General features: G+C 40.5%; 1 protein-coding gene across 6 annotated transcripts in view; it reads right to left on the bottom strand.

The window, feature by feature from the left end:
* Positions 1 to 11,203: 11,203 nt before the first annotated feature.
* AFF1 (ALF transcription elongation factor 1) overlaps positions 11,204 to 16,971 on the bottom strand; it is a 213,702-nt gene continuing 207,934 nt past the window's right edge. For all 6 annotated transcript variants that reach the window (XM_081238196.1, XM_081238198.1, XM_081238197.1 and 3 more), the window contains one exon: positions 11,204 to 16,663. In XM_081238196.1, coding sequence (XP_081094322.1) covers positions 16,542 to 16,663 — 122 coding nt within the window. In that variant the 3' untranslated portion in view covers positions 11,204 to 16,541. The remainder of the gene's footprint in view (positions 16,664 to 16,971) is intronic.

Raw genomic sequence — 16,971 nt, 5'->3', positions numbered from 1 at the left:
GTTGTACTAGATACAATTCTAGTTGGTTTTCTCTTGGTGTTTTGAAGTTGTTATTCCACTGTCATCTGGTTTCCTTTGTACTTCAGTACAGCTGCAGTCTTTCCTTCCTACAGATCTCCTTTTTCTCTTCTGCTTTTAAGATCTCATCTGTTCTGTAGTTTCACTATAATGTATCTAGATGTGTCTTTGTATTTGTCCTGCTAGTATACATTGTGATTCTTAGATTTGTGATGTGTATCTTTCTGATCTGAAAATTTACTTCATGGACTCTTTGAATATTACTTCTGTCCTCTTTTTCTGGGATTTGAAACTCTCTTCCTATTTACTAATTTTCACTTCGGCTCTGTGTAATCTTTTGTAAAAACCATTGAGTTTTTAATTTTAATTACTATGTTTTTCATTTCCAAAGTCCTACTTTGTTCTTTTTTAGATATGCTTGGTAATTTTGATGGATTCTTATTCTTAATTCTTTTTCTTTTGTTTGTATCTTTTTCTTTGGGCAATTCATACATATTTAATTCTATATCTATGGCTGATAAATCCAGTATCTGAAGTCTTTTGGGGGTCTAAATCTGTTTATCGACTCTGAATTTTTCCTTATGGTGCCATTCTTTCCTGTTCGGTGATTTTATTTTGTAAATGTACTCTTAACCTGTGGAAATCCAGAGGTTCCAAATTGGGCATGTTCTGAGAGGTTTTACATTTGCTCCTCTAGGCCAGGAACTGCCCCTGGGACTTTTTTTTTTTTTTAACATCTTTATTGGAGTATAATTGCTTTACAATGGTATGTTAGTTTCTGCTTTACAACAAAGTGAATCAGTTATACATATACATATGTTCCCATATCTCTTCCCTCTTGCATCTCCCTCCCTCCCACCCTCCCTATCCCACCCCTCTAGGTGGTCACAAAGCAGCGAGCTGATCTCCCTGTGCTATGCAGCTGCTTCCCACTAGCTATCTATTTTACACTTGGTAGTGTATATATGTCAGCGCTACTCTCTCACTTCGTCCCAGCTTACCCTTCCCCCTGCCCGGGTCCGCAAGTCCACCCTGGGACATTTTTGCTTTTTTCTTGGCTCTTGGCCTAATGTGAGGTGCTCAGGTTCGGCTCCTCCCCTTACTGTGGGTTCAGTGGTCTCCCAGCACTGATACTGGCATTTGTCCTTGGGGCAACTGTGGCTTTTCTGTTTACTTACACTCCTGCTCAGGTTCCCACTTATATATTGGCCTCGGAGGTTTCCCTGCTTTCCTGAGAATCCAGTAAAGCATTTAATATTACGTTTATAATTTAAGAACTAACAGTAATGGGAGAGCCCTTCAGACTATGTAGTCTTTCATAACCCCCACAGGCAAAAAGTTGCCACTACCATCTATAGAGCCCCCAAAAGGGCATAGTTTTGTCTTAATTGATATTTACTTACCTTATATACTACTAGATCTCTCTTGTAAAACTTACTTGCTGAATATCTTTGTAGACCTTAACAGAAGAAGCTTTTTGGTCCCATATATTTGTCATGCCTGAAGTTTTTTCTTAAATTTAAACTAGGAGTTCATAATTCATAAAACGTAAGGTTCCTGGGCACAGCTGTGTCTATCACTTGGTGCCTCTTTGCTCTGAATGTCTCAGGTATCAGTTATTTTATATATACCACTCCCTTAGCACATTGATGTTATAAATTCCTTCATAAAGATGACTAAAGTACTGATGTAGATTCAGAAAATAACTGCATTCTGCCTGAAACTTTGCAACCTTTCTTTTGTTAAAAAAAAATGTTTCTGTTTTGGTCTTCGGCCAAAAGTTATAAAGTTCTTACCTGACCATAAATTTCCTGATTTCCCCCTGTTCATCTGCAAACAAGTATCTTTTTTCCTGTCTGGAGACCAGAGTTCAGGACTGAATGACACAGTGGCTACTTGTACTACATTCTAACACAGTTCTCTGGTTTTCCTCCTTCTGCTTGTTTCATTTCTCAATACCTATTTTAATGCAGTACCAAATCAGTGTGTTTTCTTGGGAGTCAGCTTTATTGAATTATAATTCATATGATATAAAATTGACCCACTGGGTTTATAATCCATGATTTAGTAAACTTAGATTTGTGCCAACATCACCATAATCCAGATTTAGTTCATTTTCATCATGCTTCCCAAATTTTCATGAGCCCTTCTTGGAGTTAATCTCCACTCCTCCCCTCCTTTCCTCCCTGCCTCTTGCTCAAGGTAATCACTGATATGGTTTCTGCCCATAAATTTGCTTTTTCTGGGTATATCATATAAGTGGAATCAAACTCTATATAGTGTTTTGCACCTGCCTGTTTCACTTAGCATAATGTTTTTGAGGTTCATTTCATCCATACTGTAACATTTTTAATACTGAATAGTAGTTCATCTTATGCATATACCACATTTTGTTTATCCATTTACCAGTTGATCATTTGAATTGCTTCCAGTTTGGGGCTGTTATGCAAAATGCTGCTATGAATATCCATAAACATGTCTTAATGTGAACATGTTTTCATTTATCTTCAGTGAGTTCATACAAGTGGAATTGCTGTTTCTTTTAAGAAACTACCAAAATGTTATCCACAGGGGCTGTACTATGTTATATTCCTGTCAGTACCGTATGAGGTTTCTGCTTTCTCATCATCTTCTCCAGCACTTTGTGTTGTCTTTCTCTTTGATTATAGCCATTCTCCGGGATGTGAAGTGGTATCTCATAGTGGTTAAACCAATGTGGGGTTTTTGGTGGTGGTTTTTTTTTTTTTTTTTTTAAATAGCATTTTCTCCCTAAAGGAAATGGCTGCTCTCTAGTGGTGCGTTCCTCACATTACACTTGGGAAAAGGGCATTTATAACAAGCCTAAAGCGTGTTAAAATTTACATTCATTCATGTTGTGCCTACATTGTTTAGCATGCTGAGTGCAATTTGAGGACCAGGTTTAAAACATTTTCCTGGGCTTCCCTGGTGGCACAGTGGTTGAGAGTCCGCCTGCCGATGCAGGGGACATGGGTTTGTACCCTGGTCCAGGAAGATCCCACATTCCGCGGAGCGGCTGGGCTTGTGTGAGCCATGGCCTCTGAGCCTGCGCATCCGGAGCCTGTGCTCCGCAGGGGGAGAGGCCACAACAGTGAGAGGCCCGAGTACCGCAAAAAAAAAAAAAAAGTTTTCCTAATTACCCCTATTAATAACCCTCAGGACCTGGTTGGTTGGCTGTGGCTTTTACTTAATCCCTGAAGGTGCATTATAGTCACACCAAGTTTTTGTGCTTCAGATCTCATCCACTTTATATACTCACATCTTCTGGCGTAAAGGTTGACACCTGTGGAGTGGCTAATGCCTATGAAGATAGGGAGAAAAAGGCCAGAAACAGTTTTGTTGACTCAAACTTACCACATCCTTTCAAACCAGAGCCAGAGGAGTAAATAATTCTTACTAGTGGAATGAATGTAAATTCCTTTTAATGAATTGCACACAAATAGAATGTCTGGTGGCTCCTTGGTATTTTCAGGTAACACTTTGTAAATATGCCTGTAGAGAGTTGTAAAATTTTAGAAGAATGGGTCTCAGCTGCCCCTAGGCTCCTGGGGCTCTGCTGAAATGAGAGCACTGTGCACATTAAAAGCAGTGAAGAAATTGAGCTTAAGGAAGGAAACTAGCCAGGGACTAACTTAAGGGATGGTAAGTAAACAAAGATGTGGCTTCAGGAAATTAGGGTAGTAGAACTAAACATTTAATGGTTTAAAGTAAGAACTTACAAGTTTTGCTTTAATGCATCAGGATATCATTTTTTTTAAGTGGAGAGAATGTACTTATGTGAAATTTCCCTAACCTCTTATGCCTTAGCACAACGCATTTACCTAACAATGCATTTTGCTCTCCTGACATGTCTGTAAAATGATCATATATATGTGTATACATACATAGCACACACACAGATGCCTGAATACAAAATAGCATGATGGATGGGCCTGCTTATGGTTGATTTACTGCTTCAGTCAAATGGAGGCAAGAGGAGAGGCCAGACTATGCATCTGTGAGTGACATTTTGGTACACAGTAATTGTACTCTATAGTAAATGGAATTATGTTATCAATTGGGGTGGCTAAAGGGGTATAAGATATAGTATAGGAGATACATAGTTTATTCAATTTCATGATAAACACTGGATAGGAGGGAAATTGATATATTGGGGGATTAAAATTTAAACATGCATCAGAACTTTAAAACTGTTGCTATAACGAATATTGTTTTTCAAAGGATTAATATGTGGAGATTTTGATTAATCCGATGTCATCATTGCCAAAACAAAATGACTTTCAGAGATACTGTTATTTAACAAATTTTTATCCTCAGCCTTTGTGTTTTGGAACAAGTCTGGTGATTTATATGAACAGAATTGTTTAACTCTTCCCAGAAAAACTATCATAAAGTAAGTAGGGTGTGTGTATGCTTGCCCATCCATTTCTGCAAAGCATGATAATGACGAATTTGAAAGGTGATTTTAAAAATACAAACTGTGGAAAGTACACAGCACATGTAGCTTAACACACGTTCCTCTCCACTTCATATTTTCACTTTCTAGGTCTGTTGTGCTAAAGGGATGGGAATGTATCATGAAACATAAGAGGAGTGTTGTCCTCTAACGGATAAGCTGGCTTATGCCATGCTGTCAAGCTTGAAATAACTCAGTCTGAACAGTATAGCCACAATGGTGGCTTTAGAATAGCATCTAGGTTAGAGAGGACCACTGAAGGCAGGGACAGTGGCTGTTTGAATGGGAAAATACCAGATCTGAAGTCACCTGTCACTTGCATGGAGAAGAGACATGCAGTTCAGAAGCTGGACATCCTGACTTATGCTTTATGCCAACATACATTCTGAAGCATGTCACTTTGCACAGAGCGGTCAAACTATTGAACGGATGGAGTGACTCTCACAGGGATGAAAAGTCGGTCTTCCCTTGCTTTTTTTTTTTTTTTTTTTTTTTTTTTGCGGTATGCGGGCCTCTCACTCTTGTGGCCTCTCCCGTTGCGGAGCACAGGCTCCGGATGCGCAGGCCCAGCGGCCATGGCTCACGGGCCCAGCCGCTCCGCGGCATATGGGATCCTCCCAGACCGGGGCACGAACCCGTATCCCCTGCATCGGCAGGCGGACTCTCAACCACTGCGCCACCAGGGAGGCCCTTCCCTTGCTTTTTTTAAAAAATTAATTTATTTATGGCTGCATTGGGTCTTCGTTGTTGCACGCGGGCTTTCTCTAGTTGCGGCGAGTGGGGGCTCCTCTTCATTTCAGTGTGCGGGCTTCTCATTGCGGTGCCTTCTCTTGTTGCGGAGCACAGGCTCTAGGCGCACAGGCTTCAGTAGTTGTGGCTCACGGGCTCTAGAGCACAGGCTAAGTAGTTGTGGCGCACGGGCTTAGTTGCTCCGTGGTATGTAGGATCTTCCCGGACCAGGGCTCGAACCCGTGTCCCCTGCATTGGCAGGCGGATTCTTAACCACTGTGCCACAAGGGAAGCCTTGTCTTCCCTTGCTTTTAACCTTCGTTTAAAATAAGCAAATAGAAAATTAATAGGACTAGTCAAGTAAGGCTCAGGACTGTACAATCAAATTTTAGATTAGATCCATGGGCCAGAGAGAAACGTGGTGAAATTCATTCTGTACATCCAGTGGGTTTCAAAACTTTCCAATATTTTACAGCTTCTAATTTATCCAGGACAAATGTCATTTGCTTGGACCAAGAAATAAGTTTTAAGGATTAATGGAGCTTCAGATCCTGAGGGCCCGTGTCAGTGATGTGAATGGAGTTTAACTCAGGGATTGATCATGGCCTCCAACGTTGGAAAAAATGGGAAATGCCGTAAGCAGCTCATGATGCTTGTTCTCAACGGAACAAACTTGGGAAGTGTCGTGTGATCATCAATCTAGTCCAAGTTTCTTAATTTACAAATTAGAAGCAAAAGATAATCTCACAGAAATGAGCTAAGTATAGGAAAAGGCATTCTACAGAATCAAATGCCAAGTGGCCAAATAAATCTGTGGCAAAATGGTTAACTTCAGTTGGCAGAGAAATGCAAATTGAGGTGTAGTATAAGACTTTTCAGGAATTCCCTGGTGGTCCAGTGTTAGGACTCCACACTTTCACTGCCGAGGGCAAGGGTTCAATCCCTGGTCAGGGAACTAAGATCCCGCAAGCTGCAAGGTGCGGGCAAAAAAAAAAAAACCAAAAAAAAACACAGAAAAACTTCATTTTGCAAGCAAAGCTGGCAAGAATGTTAAGCTCATCCACAGTTGGTATAAGAGCTTTTTTGGGAGAAGTGGTTTGGTGACAAAAAAATTTTTTTAATTGGTTTATTGTTTGACCCAGAAATCCCCCTTCCAGAAATTTTTCCTGTAATAACACTTGTAGGAATGCAAGACAATGTGCGTACCAAGAATCCTCAGTACAGCATTGTTTGCAACAGCAGAATAATTGGGCCAGGCGCAGCTTGCCTGCATAATGGGAGAATGTTTAAATAAATGGTGATATGTCTTTAGTTACACAATATTTTACAGCCAAAATGATTAACATAGAAGACATATAGGGTCTTCCCTGATGACGCAGTGGTTAAAAATCTGCCAATGCAGGGGATACAGGTTCGATCCCTGGTCCGGGAAGATCCCCCATGCCGCGGAGCAACTAAGCCCGTGCGCGACAGCTACTGAGCCTGCACTCTAGAGCCTGCGAGCCCCAACTACTGAGCCCAAGTGCTGGAACTACTGAAACCCGCGCACCTAGAGCCCGTGCTCTGCAACAAGAGAAGCCACCACGATGAGAAGCCCATGCAACGCAACGAAGAGCAGCCCCAGCTCGCCGCAACTAGAGAAAGCCTGCACGCAGCAACGAAGACCCAACGCAGCCAAAAGTAAAGTAATTTAATATATATATATATATATATATATATATATAAAGTGGGGAGAAAGTCAGAATATAATACATCCAAATTTACGTTTAAAAATAATGTGTAAGTGCACAAAAGTTCTGGAAATATGCACCAAACCTAATGGTTGTTTACTCTGGGGAGGAAGGGACGAAGCAGACTTGCTCTTACACTTTTTGCTCTATATGCTTTTGTGTCATTTGATTTTTTTAAAACTAGACTATTTGTAAATCAGTTTGAAAAAAAATTTTTTTAATTCCAAAATGATACTTACTTAGATATAGATGTAGGCTTGGGGACCTCTGCAAATCCACTTTACCAGATCACTTACTCCCTTGAGATGCTTGTAAAGTCCTCGGTTGCGATCTTGTATACCAAGTCCTACCTGCAGGAGGAGGAGTTTCTTCAAAGGCTGCAGAACAAAGATGGGAAAGCAGGGAGTTGAATAGTTAACTGAAGACATTTTCCTAAAGCCCATGCACTTGAGTTCAATTGGTTTTCCAATAATAGTGTGTCTATATGTAGAAATGTATGTGTGTGTTGTTTAGATGATAATTTAGCAGGGAAGAGATGCAAACCCATAATTGTTTCTGCCCTCCTACATGTGAAATAAGGTAAATGAGATGTTAGGACTGGGCCCCAGTAATAGAGAAGGGTGATGTAAAGCACTTATCCAGAGCAGGCACATGGTCTTTTCAAGCTAAAATAGAAGTGTCTGTTTAGAAAGTATTTCAAGGCCCGCCCTCCAGTCTGCTGGAAGGGCACAGGTCTTTATTACCAGAGGCTTGGTGTCTCACTACAGTCTTGGCTTTCAGCTGAGTGTGGTCTGTGGAGAAACCACAAACACTGAAAGAATCCTGCTCTAAGACAAAACAGGCTAGACGGGTACAGTTATCTAATCACAACCAAGTAACAGCAGATAAACCTCCGATTATATTCTGGTAAAGACCCATTGGACTTCAAAGCTGTTTGGAATGGATTGAAGGGTTTTGAACACCTCCTAGGTGTCCTAATTTAAAGCGGCCTGGATTGTGACAATTTATATTCCCAAGAACCCTGGCAAGTAGTAAACAAATATCCCTTTAAATAATTCAGGCGTCAAAAGTGCCTAAATATTTAGAAGACAGACGCACAGAGAAAGGTTTGTGTCTTACCTTAGAGGTGCTGCGGTAATCCAGCAGTAGTAAAATTGTCTCCCAGTGTCTGGGAGACAGCTCTTACATACCTTGAGATACCAGAAGCAGAAACTGCAAAGACATTGGTAGAAGTCAGCCTACTTAAAAACCTGAACAAACTTTGTTAAAATGTGTCACAATTAAAAAAAGCAGGGGCTTCCCTGGTGGCGCAGTGCTTGAGAATCTGCCTGCCAATGCAAGGGACACGGGTTCGAGCCGTGGTCCGGGAAGATCCCACATGCCGCGGAGCAACTAGGCCCGTGAGCCACAAGTACTGAGCCTGCGCGTCTGGAGCCTGTGCTCTGCAACGAGAGGCCACGACAGTGAGAGGCCTGCGCACCGCGATGAAGAGTGGCCCCCACTCGCCACAACTAGGGAAAGCCCTCGCACGGAAATGAAGACCCAACACAGCCCCCCAAAATAAATAAATAGCGTTCCCTTGGAAAAAAAACAAAAGCAAAAAATTTGGAGAGAAATATTTACAACATAAGAGGTTAATATCCTGAATATATAAATCAAAAGGGAAAGATGACTAGCCTGGAGGGATAATTTGTTATTTATTTTTTTTTACTGCTCAGCATCCTCTTCCTTCATTAACAGAACTCTTCCTAGTGGAGAACTCATTCCATATGATTTAAGTGAAAACTTTCCCCACATCTACCCAGTTAGGCTCTTGAATTGGGTCTAGAGTATTATTGGTCCTGTAACCTATGCACTACAAATGGCAACTTCATATGTAACAAAAAACATAGTAGTACCATAAGAATGAAAATGTAAATGAAAACATCAGAAGACAGTCTCCCACCTATCAAATTGGGTGATTTTTTTCCTTTTCGTGTTTTCCAAACATAATACCCATGATTGGTAAAGGACCGGATTATTAATGCATGCTAAAATCACTAAGTGAAACGTGGTTGCCACAGGGCAAAGCCCATATTTGTAAGAGTTTTGGTGATCATATCCTCACCAAAGACTCAAAGTTAGCATCACTAACAGGATGATTTTAGGTGTCTCCTGATGTGATGCAACATGAAATAATACACAGCACCACCTGTGAAAGTTTCTTGCCAAATACAATCAAGCTTCTACACCTAACCCAGGGACGTCCCTGGCGGCCCAGTAGTTAAGACTTAGCCTTCCAATGCAGGGGGTGCGGGTTCGAGCCCTGGTTGGGGAGCTAAGATCCCACATGCCTCACAGCCAAAAACCCAAAACACAACAGAAGCACTATTGTAACAAATTCAATAAAGACCTTAAAAATGGTCCACATCAAAAAAAAAAAATCTTTAAAATAAACCTAACCCAGTTTATAGGAAATCTATACAGCTGATACAGATATGAATTAACGGACTCAGGGAAAAACAGGGCCAACATGTAGGACGTTGTATTAAAAAGGTGTGCTTTTTTTGTTCTGGATTAACAGAGAGACATGACAACCAAATGTAATGCCTGAAACTTGACTGAGTCCTGGCTCAAAAAAAAAAAAAAAGCTGTAAGACCTCTGGGGGACAATTATCAGATGTTGAGAAATTTTCTTAGCTGATATAATGGTATTGTGATCCTGCTGGATGATGTCCTAGGAAATGCATGCTTAAAAGTCTTTAGGGGTGAAGCATAAATATACACATGCACACATTTACATAAAGAAAATATGGTGAAATACTGTTGAATCCGCCCAACTAGTTTGCTTCAGGGATGGCCATGGGAGCATTCTTTATACTATCCCCAAATTAGAAATAGTCTCAATGTTTAACAAGGGGGTTGGTTAAATAAACTGGTACAGCCATGCAGTGGACAACTACTACTGAAAATGTATGAGACAAGATACGACAATGGAAAGTTTTTGTGAAAAAAATGAAAACCCAGAAGAGGTTTTATGACCCATGTTTTAAGGCCTAGTTCAAGTGAGAGCTCTTCTCTCAGTCTTCCCTTTAGTCTTAAGCGGCACTAAAACTTTCCCTTTCCCGCACCTGCCATTGCGTGCTCACCAGTTATTGCTGGCTTGTCAACACTACTGTGAGCTTGCCAAGGGTGGGTCCCTGTTTCTTCATTAGGACCAATATAAGTAGAGGTCAACCTAACATAAGGAAGAACAAAAAGAATCAAAGAGGAAGAGGTGGGTAGCAAGATCTTTATCAGTATTCAAAGACTGGAGGGTCACCTGTTGGGATATTGTGGTGCAGTGAGGGGAGGGAGGAAGTCTAAAAATGCCACCAGTCTTGAGTGTTTATGGCAGAGGCACCACGCTAAGCACGCTCTATACCATCTAATGTGATCCTCAGCACCTTACTAGGTAGACGTCAAAGCTGTAACTCTTTATGAGAAAAGAAACCCAGAGAGGTTAAGTAACTTGCCCGTGGCCACACAGCAAACCAGAGAGCCAGGATTCAAATTTAGGAAGTCATCTTTCAGCACCTAGAGTATCATTTCTTTTGGAGTGGCAAAGGGAAGAGAAACCAGATGGACTTTAGATACCCAGCAAACAAATTGAAAATAGGCAAATTTGGTCACTGTTGCACCTGGCAGTTGACGTTAAGATAAGCAACACTGGTGGTATTAGGCTAATTTGTGATTGAGATCTTTTTTTAAAATTATTTATTTATGGCTGCATTGGGTCTTCGTTGCTGTGTGCCGGCTTTCTCTAGTTGCAGAGAGTTGGGGCTACCCTCCGTTGCAGTGCATGGGCTTCTCATTGCAGTGGCTTCTCTCATTGCGGAGCACAGGCCTAGTCTAGGCACGTGGGCTTCAATAGTTGTGGCTCACGGGCTCTAGAACACAGGCTCAGCAGTTGTGCCGCACGGGCTTAGTTGCTTGGTGGCATGTGAGATCTCCCTGGACCAGGGCTCGAACCCATGTCCCCTGCATTGGCAGGCGGATTCTTAACCACTGCACCACCAGTGCGGTGATTGAGATCTTGAAAGTAAACTGAACAGAAAGATGAGCTACCCTCTGGCCACCCCTTTCCCATTTCAACAATAAATACTGTGAATAAGGGCAAATTATTCCATGTGAGACTCTCCTTGGCTATAAGTGGTAATTACATATAGCAATTTTAGGAATTACTTTATTCAAGCAAAGTGAAAGCATGGATTCCACGCCAATGATTTCTCTAAATTTTTATTAATTTTTTTTTTTACAGCTCCATCCTCGTGAAAAGTAAAGAATCTGAAGACGAACAAGTCAATTACATGTTTTTTTAAACAGCAATTAATCCTTATTACAGAGAACAATAAACAAAAGATCTGTGGCACGGTATCTTTGGAAAGATCTTTTGCAAATTTTTCTTCTAAAAAAAGAAAACTATAATTCTCACAGATCACGTATGTCTCTTTCAAAGGACTGTACAAGGCAGCTAAATTTTATTCACAAAAGCCCCAAGTTTCAGTTCCATTGCTGAAGTAGATAAAACACATGGAGTCCCCCTTGTCTGTGTTGCACATCTTCCCACTGAGCACATCACTGCTTCCCTATCCTACATACAAAACCATTGTGTGGACTAGATAGCTGGCACATTACACAATAATTAAAGAAAAATTCATATTATTTTAGACAGACCAGTGATCTTCATTTATCAACTGGATGATTTATTCTTTTTTAAACAAATTTAATAATACCAAGATTTGACTTTCCTCTAAAGTTATAAGAAAGCAAAAAATATATAATATAATATAATATAATATATAATGGTAATAAATAAAAAAAGGCAACCCTGCTCAGGTATCATCCAAAACATCACATTCAGGAGAAGCAAAAAAAAAAAAACCAACACAAGATTTGGGACACACGTGTATAAACACACACACCAACATGAACAGTGTATACCTGGTATCTGAGGAGGGGATGTGCAGTAATTTTAACAATACATGTTGATGGCCTGAACAAAAGGCGAGTACTGCCTTTTGTTCTTAAACAAAAGTTAATTAACAAAAGTTAATACTGCCTGTATTCAGCATCACTTAAACATCTACTTGTAAGCAAAGCAAGTTATCTTCCTTATTAGGTCAGCCACTGCCTGGTCTGACCAGTGCAGCTCGGCCAGCCTCGCTGTCAGTGGTCTTATTTCTTTGTCCTTCTAGGTCGATATAGTAATATCTAGGCTCCCAGGGAGCTGTAAGTTTCCTTCCTGCCGTCTTGGGTAGAGAAATACAGGCACTTCTCTACCCAGCACAGTACCTGTTGATATCCAACACACTGCGAACAGAAAGAATAGAGTGGCTTTCCCCAGAACAGGAAATTTACAGCTACCTTAAGAGAGGTGGTGGATGGGTGCTTGTCAATGCCTCATAAATATGAACTAAAGAGCATGGCCAGTGGTCACAATTTGTTCTCGGATTTTCGGTGACGGACACAACTGGATTGGATATTTGAGGTGTATATGGTAGAAATACCACTTGCAATGTTCGAAGGAAAACCCCAACACCACGTTTGTTATTCTGCCACTCCACCTCCCACAAACAAAATGACAAAAGTATAGGAAAAAAACCTGCATCCACAAATTCTAAGTAGGACCAAAAACAAAAGAGGCAACCACTAGAGCAAGAGAGAAAGGGACCAAGTACCGCTCTAATCCTGACACCCCTCCACAACCTCGATGAGGAAATCTCTACATCTGTGTTTCTAAAAGAAGGCCAAATATTCTAGCAAGATTTAAATACTGCTAATCAGTAGTAAAGAGTGTAAGAGATGAGGTGGCAAAGTTTTTCACAGATTTTGTGTAGTGTCTGGGCAAACAAATCCTTAAGAAAAAGTAGAATCTGTGTGGGAGGTAGGGAATCAAGCCTTATTTGATTCATTTACCTAAAGATGCACACGTACACCTCAAACTTCATGAAGCAGAAGAGAAAAAGGTGCAAGACCCACCTAACATCTCTTAAAGCCATGGCAAAATGAATACAGCATTATTCCAAAATCAGGTGTGGTCAACAAAGGCACAATAAATATATCCAATTTAGCCAGCCTCTTAGTCTGTGTATGTGTGTGTATATGTACACACACATTTCCTTTCATATATCAGAGAGAAGAGTTTTATTCATTTTGGAGGGCACAATGGTTTCTTTTTGCTTCTAAAAATTACTGAACAGGAATCATAAAAAAAAATAGTAAGCTCCTGATCCTACTAACGTTAATATTTAAGGTACCAATTAAGGCAAGTTTTCAGCCAGAAAGGGGTAGTTTGTTAGCTTCTAAACATTCTGAGATCAGGAATTAAAGGATATAGAACAAGGGAGATAAGTGTGGTCCAATTTGTCTAGGGGAAATAGCTAAACATTTTGGTCAAAACAGATTATAAAATAAAGGTCCCTTTGTTCAAAAAAAAAAAAATCAGAGGCTTTTCCCATTCAGTATTGTGATTAAATCATAGCATCAGCTAAGTCATTCTCCTGTTGTAGTTCTGGTCCTGATAATATGCCAGCTGGACCCTCGGCTCTTCTACCACAGCTGGCATATGGCGGACGTTTTCACATTCTTAACCCAGTGTAATTTGGTAAATTTCAGTGAAGTGTTTTATCATTGTTTATCAGGGCCTTTAGCCTAGCTAAAATCTTAAATTCAGTGGTTCACATTTTAATTACCTCCAGGAAGGACAGAAACATTCAACATTTTTTAAAGTAAAACAGTGTTCTTCCATTTCCTAGTAAAGATAGACACACACACACACACACACACACACACAAAACTGTAGTGCCAAAGGCAAGGTTTTTACACTCCATTTTTACTCAAGATGTTTTGTATTTGTCTCACTGTGAAGTGTGTACTATTACGGTTGTTATAAGAACTTCACATATTCAAAGGCTTGATTTTATAATCTAGTCCTTTCAATTATCTACCTCAGTACAAATTTTGCCTTTGGGAATTTAAGCATGCAGTGGAAAAGTGCAAATGATTTAAAAATCCTTTCGATTTCTATATACAACTGTGACAGCGAGAAGACCTTATGAACATTAAGGGTTCGTCAGCCATGACCCTTTTACACACTCTACTCTAAAAGTAGCCATTAAGAATTCTTTTAGGTAAAATGCATTTTGCAGTAAGAATCAGAAATATTCCATGGTCAAAACAGTACAAACAGATCTCTGCAAACTCATTAGTTTTTTAAGGGACAAATAAAATCTTAATCTAAAGGTCAGGGAAAAAAACAAAGAATAAGGCCTCTGAAAAAGCAATTACCTCTTTTAGAAATGTCTGAGAAATTGACTTGGAAATGTCTTCAGTCAAGGGGACACTGTGGCTCCTGACAAGACACACACACTCAGCACGGTCTGCATAGATCAGAACCTGTCCTCAAGAACATACTCTTCCAAACTGACAGGTGGCTTGTATTGGGGAGTGATGGGGTGAAGGGAGCAGGAATGGCCAAGGGAGTAAGGGGGAAAAAAAGATGTTAAGTAACCACATAAGTCTGCTTCTGGTGTCCTGTCTCCTACATATAAGAGATGGACACACAATGCCACAAGCAGACAACCTACCAGGCAATTACTGTTCATTTAACAACAGGCTGCTTTTTAAACGAGTAGTTTAAAAAGGACCATGGCTCTGCTTTAGAACATCAGTAAACGAAGTCAGTCCATCAAGATCGCACATCAAGTTCTTATGCTCAGATATTACTACTGTTGTAATTCTCTCGCTTTAACCTAAACATGAAGTAACAGACCTCTGTCCTAGCTAGTGATAACCAAAGAACAGGCTGGATACTGTAAGACACTGAAGGAACAGCTTCACACAAACAATTCATATTGTGAAAAATAAGCATCACTCCCATCCGCTACACATCCCTTTTATATAGTTACCAATTACAAAGAAAGTTCTTACATTCATCATATGGACCTTAGGCCTCTTCATTATAAATAAGGATGGTACTTGCTTCTTCACTAATAAACATGACAATGTCAAACATGCTTGGTAGGAAACAACACATAGTGGGCGGAATGGGATGAAGGCAGAAAAATAAACCAGTTGTAGCGTTAACACTCACTCCTCAATTGTAATAGATGTGCAAATTCTACTTCTAAAAGGGATAAAAAGAATTGGCTTCTAAAAACACTGCACTCAAAATAATGCTTCCAATAATAACCCTCAAAGTTTCAATGAAAAAAATCTGTGCTTATGGATATGTGGGAATTCGGTTTGGTTTTTTTCCCCCCACTTTAGGTCATTCAAAATAAACTTGGTTTAATGTATAGAATCTGGCAATAACAACTTATGGGAGGGCCCCAGTTCCTCTTCAATCTAATCACATCTAGTTGATTGAGAACACTCTGGCCTGAAGGCATGTGGTGACTTTTTTTTTTTTTGAAAGTCTAATAAACCACCCCGAATCTCCACAGCCTCTCGGGGAGTTAATTTCCCCTAGACAATCAAGGGCTCTCCAAGTCTAGTTTTGCTATAAATATAAAGTAATTCGTAGCAGAAAAATATAGCCTCTCTAAGAAGTAGATTTCATTTTTCTTTGTTCGCTGACAAAACTCTGAGTTGGTAGACAACGTGAGTTACCACATAACTGTAGACCACAGATCAGCACCTCAAATTCCAGCTCTACTTAAACAAAAATTGAAAAGCACTTCAACCATCTGGTCACTGATAAATGTTGGTTTCCTTCTTCCCCGAAGTAGAAAATGCAGAGTACAGTCAATGTGACTACCTTTCTCTGGTAGTCACAACGCCCAGTCCTCCGTGGTACATGGAGATGGGGATGCGGATGGGGATGGAGACGGCTTCCCTGTGCGCTGTAGCTCCTCTCTCCCCCAGCCCGACGGGGCCGCCTTCCAGCACAGTAACGGAGAAATCAGAGCTGGGTTGAACGTGCAGTATCCAGGCAATGGGGGGTCGGGGGGTGGGTTGCCTTCAATTTCATAAATTAGGACAATACCTGGTATTATCAAAGCCACTGTTCAATGGCAGAAAGTGGGGTACAGTGGAGTCCTTCACAATTTATGTTTTATAGATGACCATTAGAATTTATTAAACAAGTATTTCCCCCAAAACTTAAAAGAAAAAAAAATCACCCACAAAACCCTACACCACAATTCACTGTTTAAAAAAAAAAAAAAATTCCTTCTAGGAATGAACTAATGTGGCTACTGAGATGATGTGAATTTGCTTTCAGAGTTGAAATTGCTTCTCCTCATTTCATTTGCATCCTGCTGGTTAAAAAAAGACGGAAATGTTTCTAGACCATTCATACGCCCACTCAGGCTACATTGCACTTCTGTCCTTTAGGAAGGAAAGGCAAGATCATCTCTGAGGCCAGCCTCCTCATTTCTGCTTCTACAAAACCATCCTGTCCAACCAATGATTCCATAGTTCTTGAGTTTCAGTGAACAAATGTCCTGGCCATCTCATGGTGCTTCTCTTCTCAAGTTTGGTATCCTGATGAGACAAATGTCTGGACTGTTTTGAGGCTTCCAACGTGCAAAAAAGTCCCCAAGGCATCAGATCAACCTGGGCCTCCATTAAGGTGTTTTGGTTACTTGTTTCAGCCGCTGAAAGCCCTGTCTTGTATAGCGCACCAGGTCCATCAGACTGCTGTCAAGGGCCAGGGCACACACACCTGTGCCGAGCTGAGCAAAGAATTCTGCAAACAAAGCAAACCCTACATGTAAACAAACGTGCACACACAAAATAAACGTGAAAACATAAAAAGGCAAGGCTCCAGAAACTACATCCCCACAGTGTTCTGTATGTCATCTAGCAGAGCCAAAAAAGAAAAAAAACTTCACAATCTACTGTAATGGTCTGCTAACTCTCCACATCCCTCAACTAGTCTAAAAAGGGAGGAACTAAATTTGTTTCAGAGTTGACTCCATAATGCCTGGCACAGTGGCTGACAGTGGAAAATACTCAATTTATACTTTTGGATCAATGGACACATGAATGAAAATA

Source organism: Mesoplodon bidens (assembly GCF_964165515.1).
Source record: "Mesoplodon bidens genome assembly, chromosome: 1".
Lineage (NCBI taxonomy): Eukaryota > Metazoa > Chordata > Mammalia > Artiodactyla > Ziphiidae > Mesoplodon > Mesoplodon bidens.
Note: the sequence above shows the minus strand (reverse complement) of the source record. Positions and strands in the feature narration are given on the sequence as shown.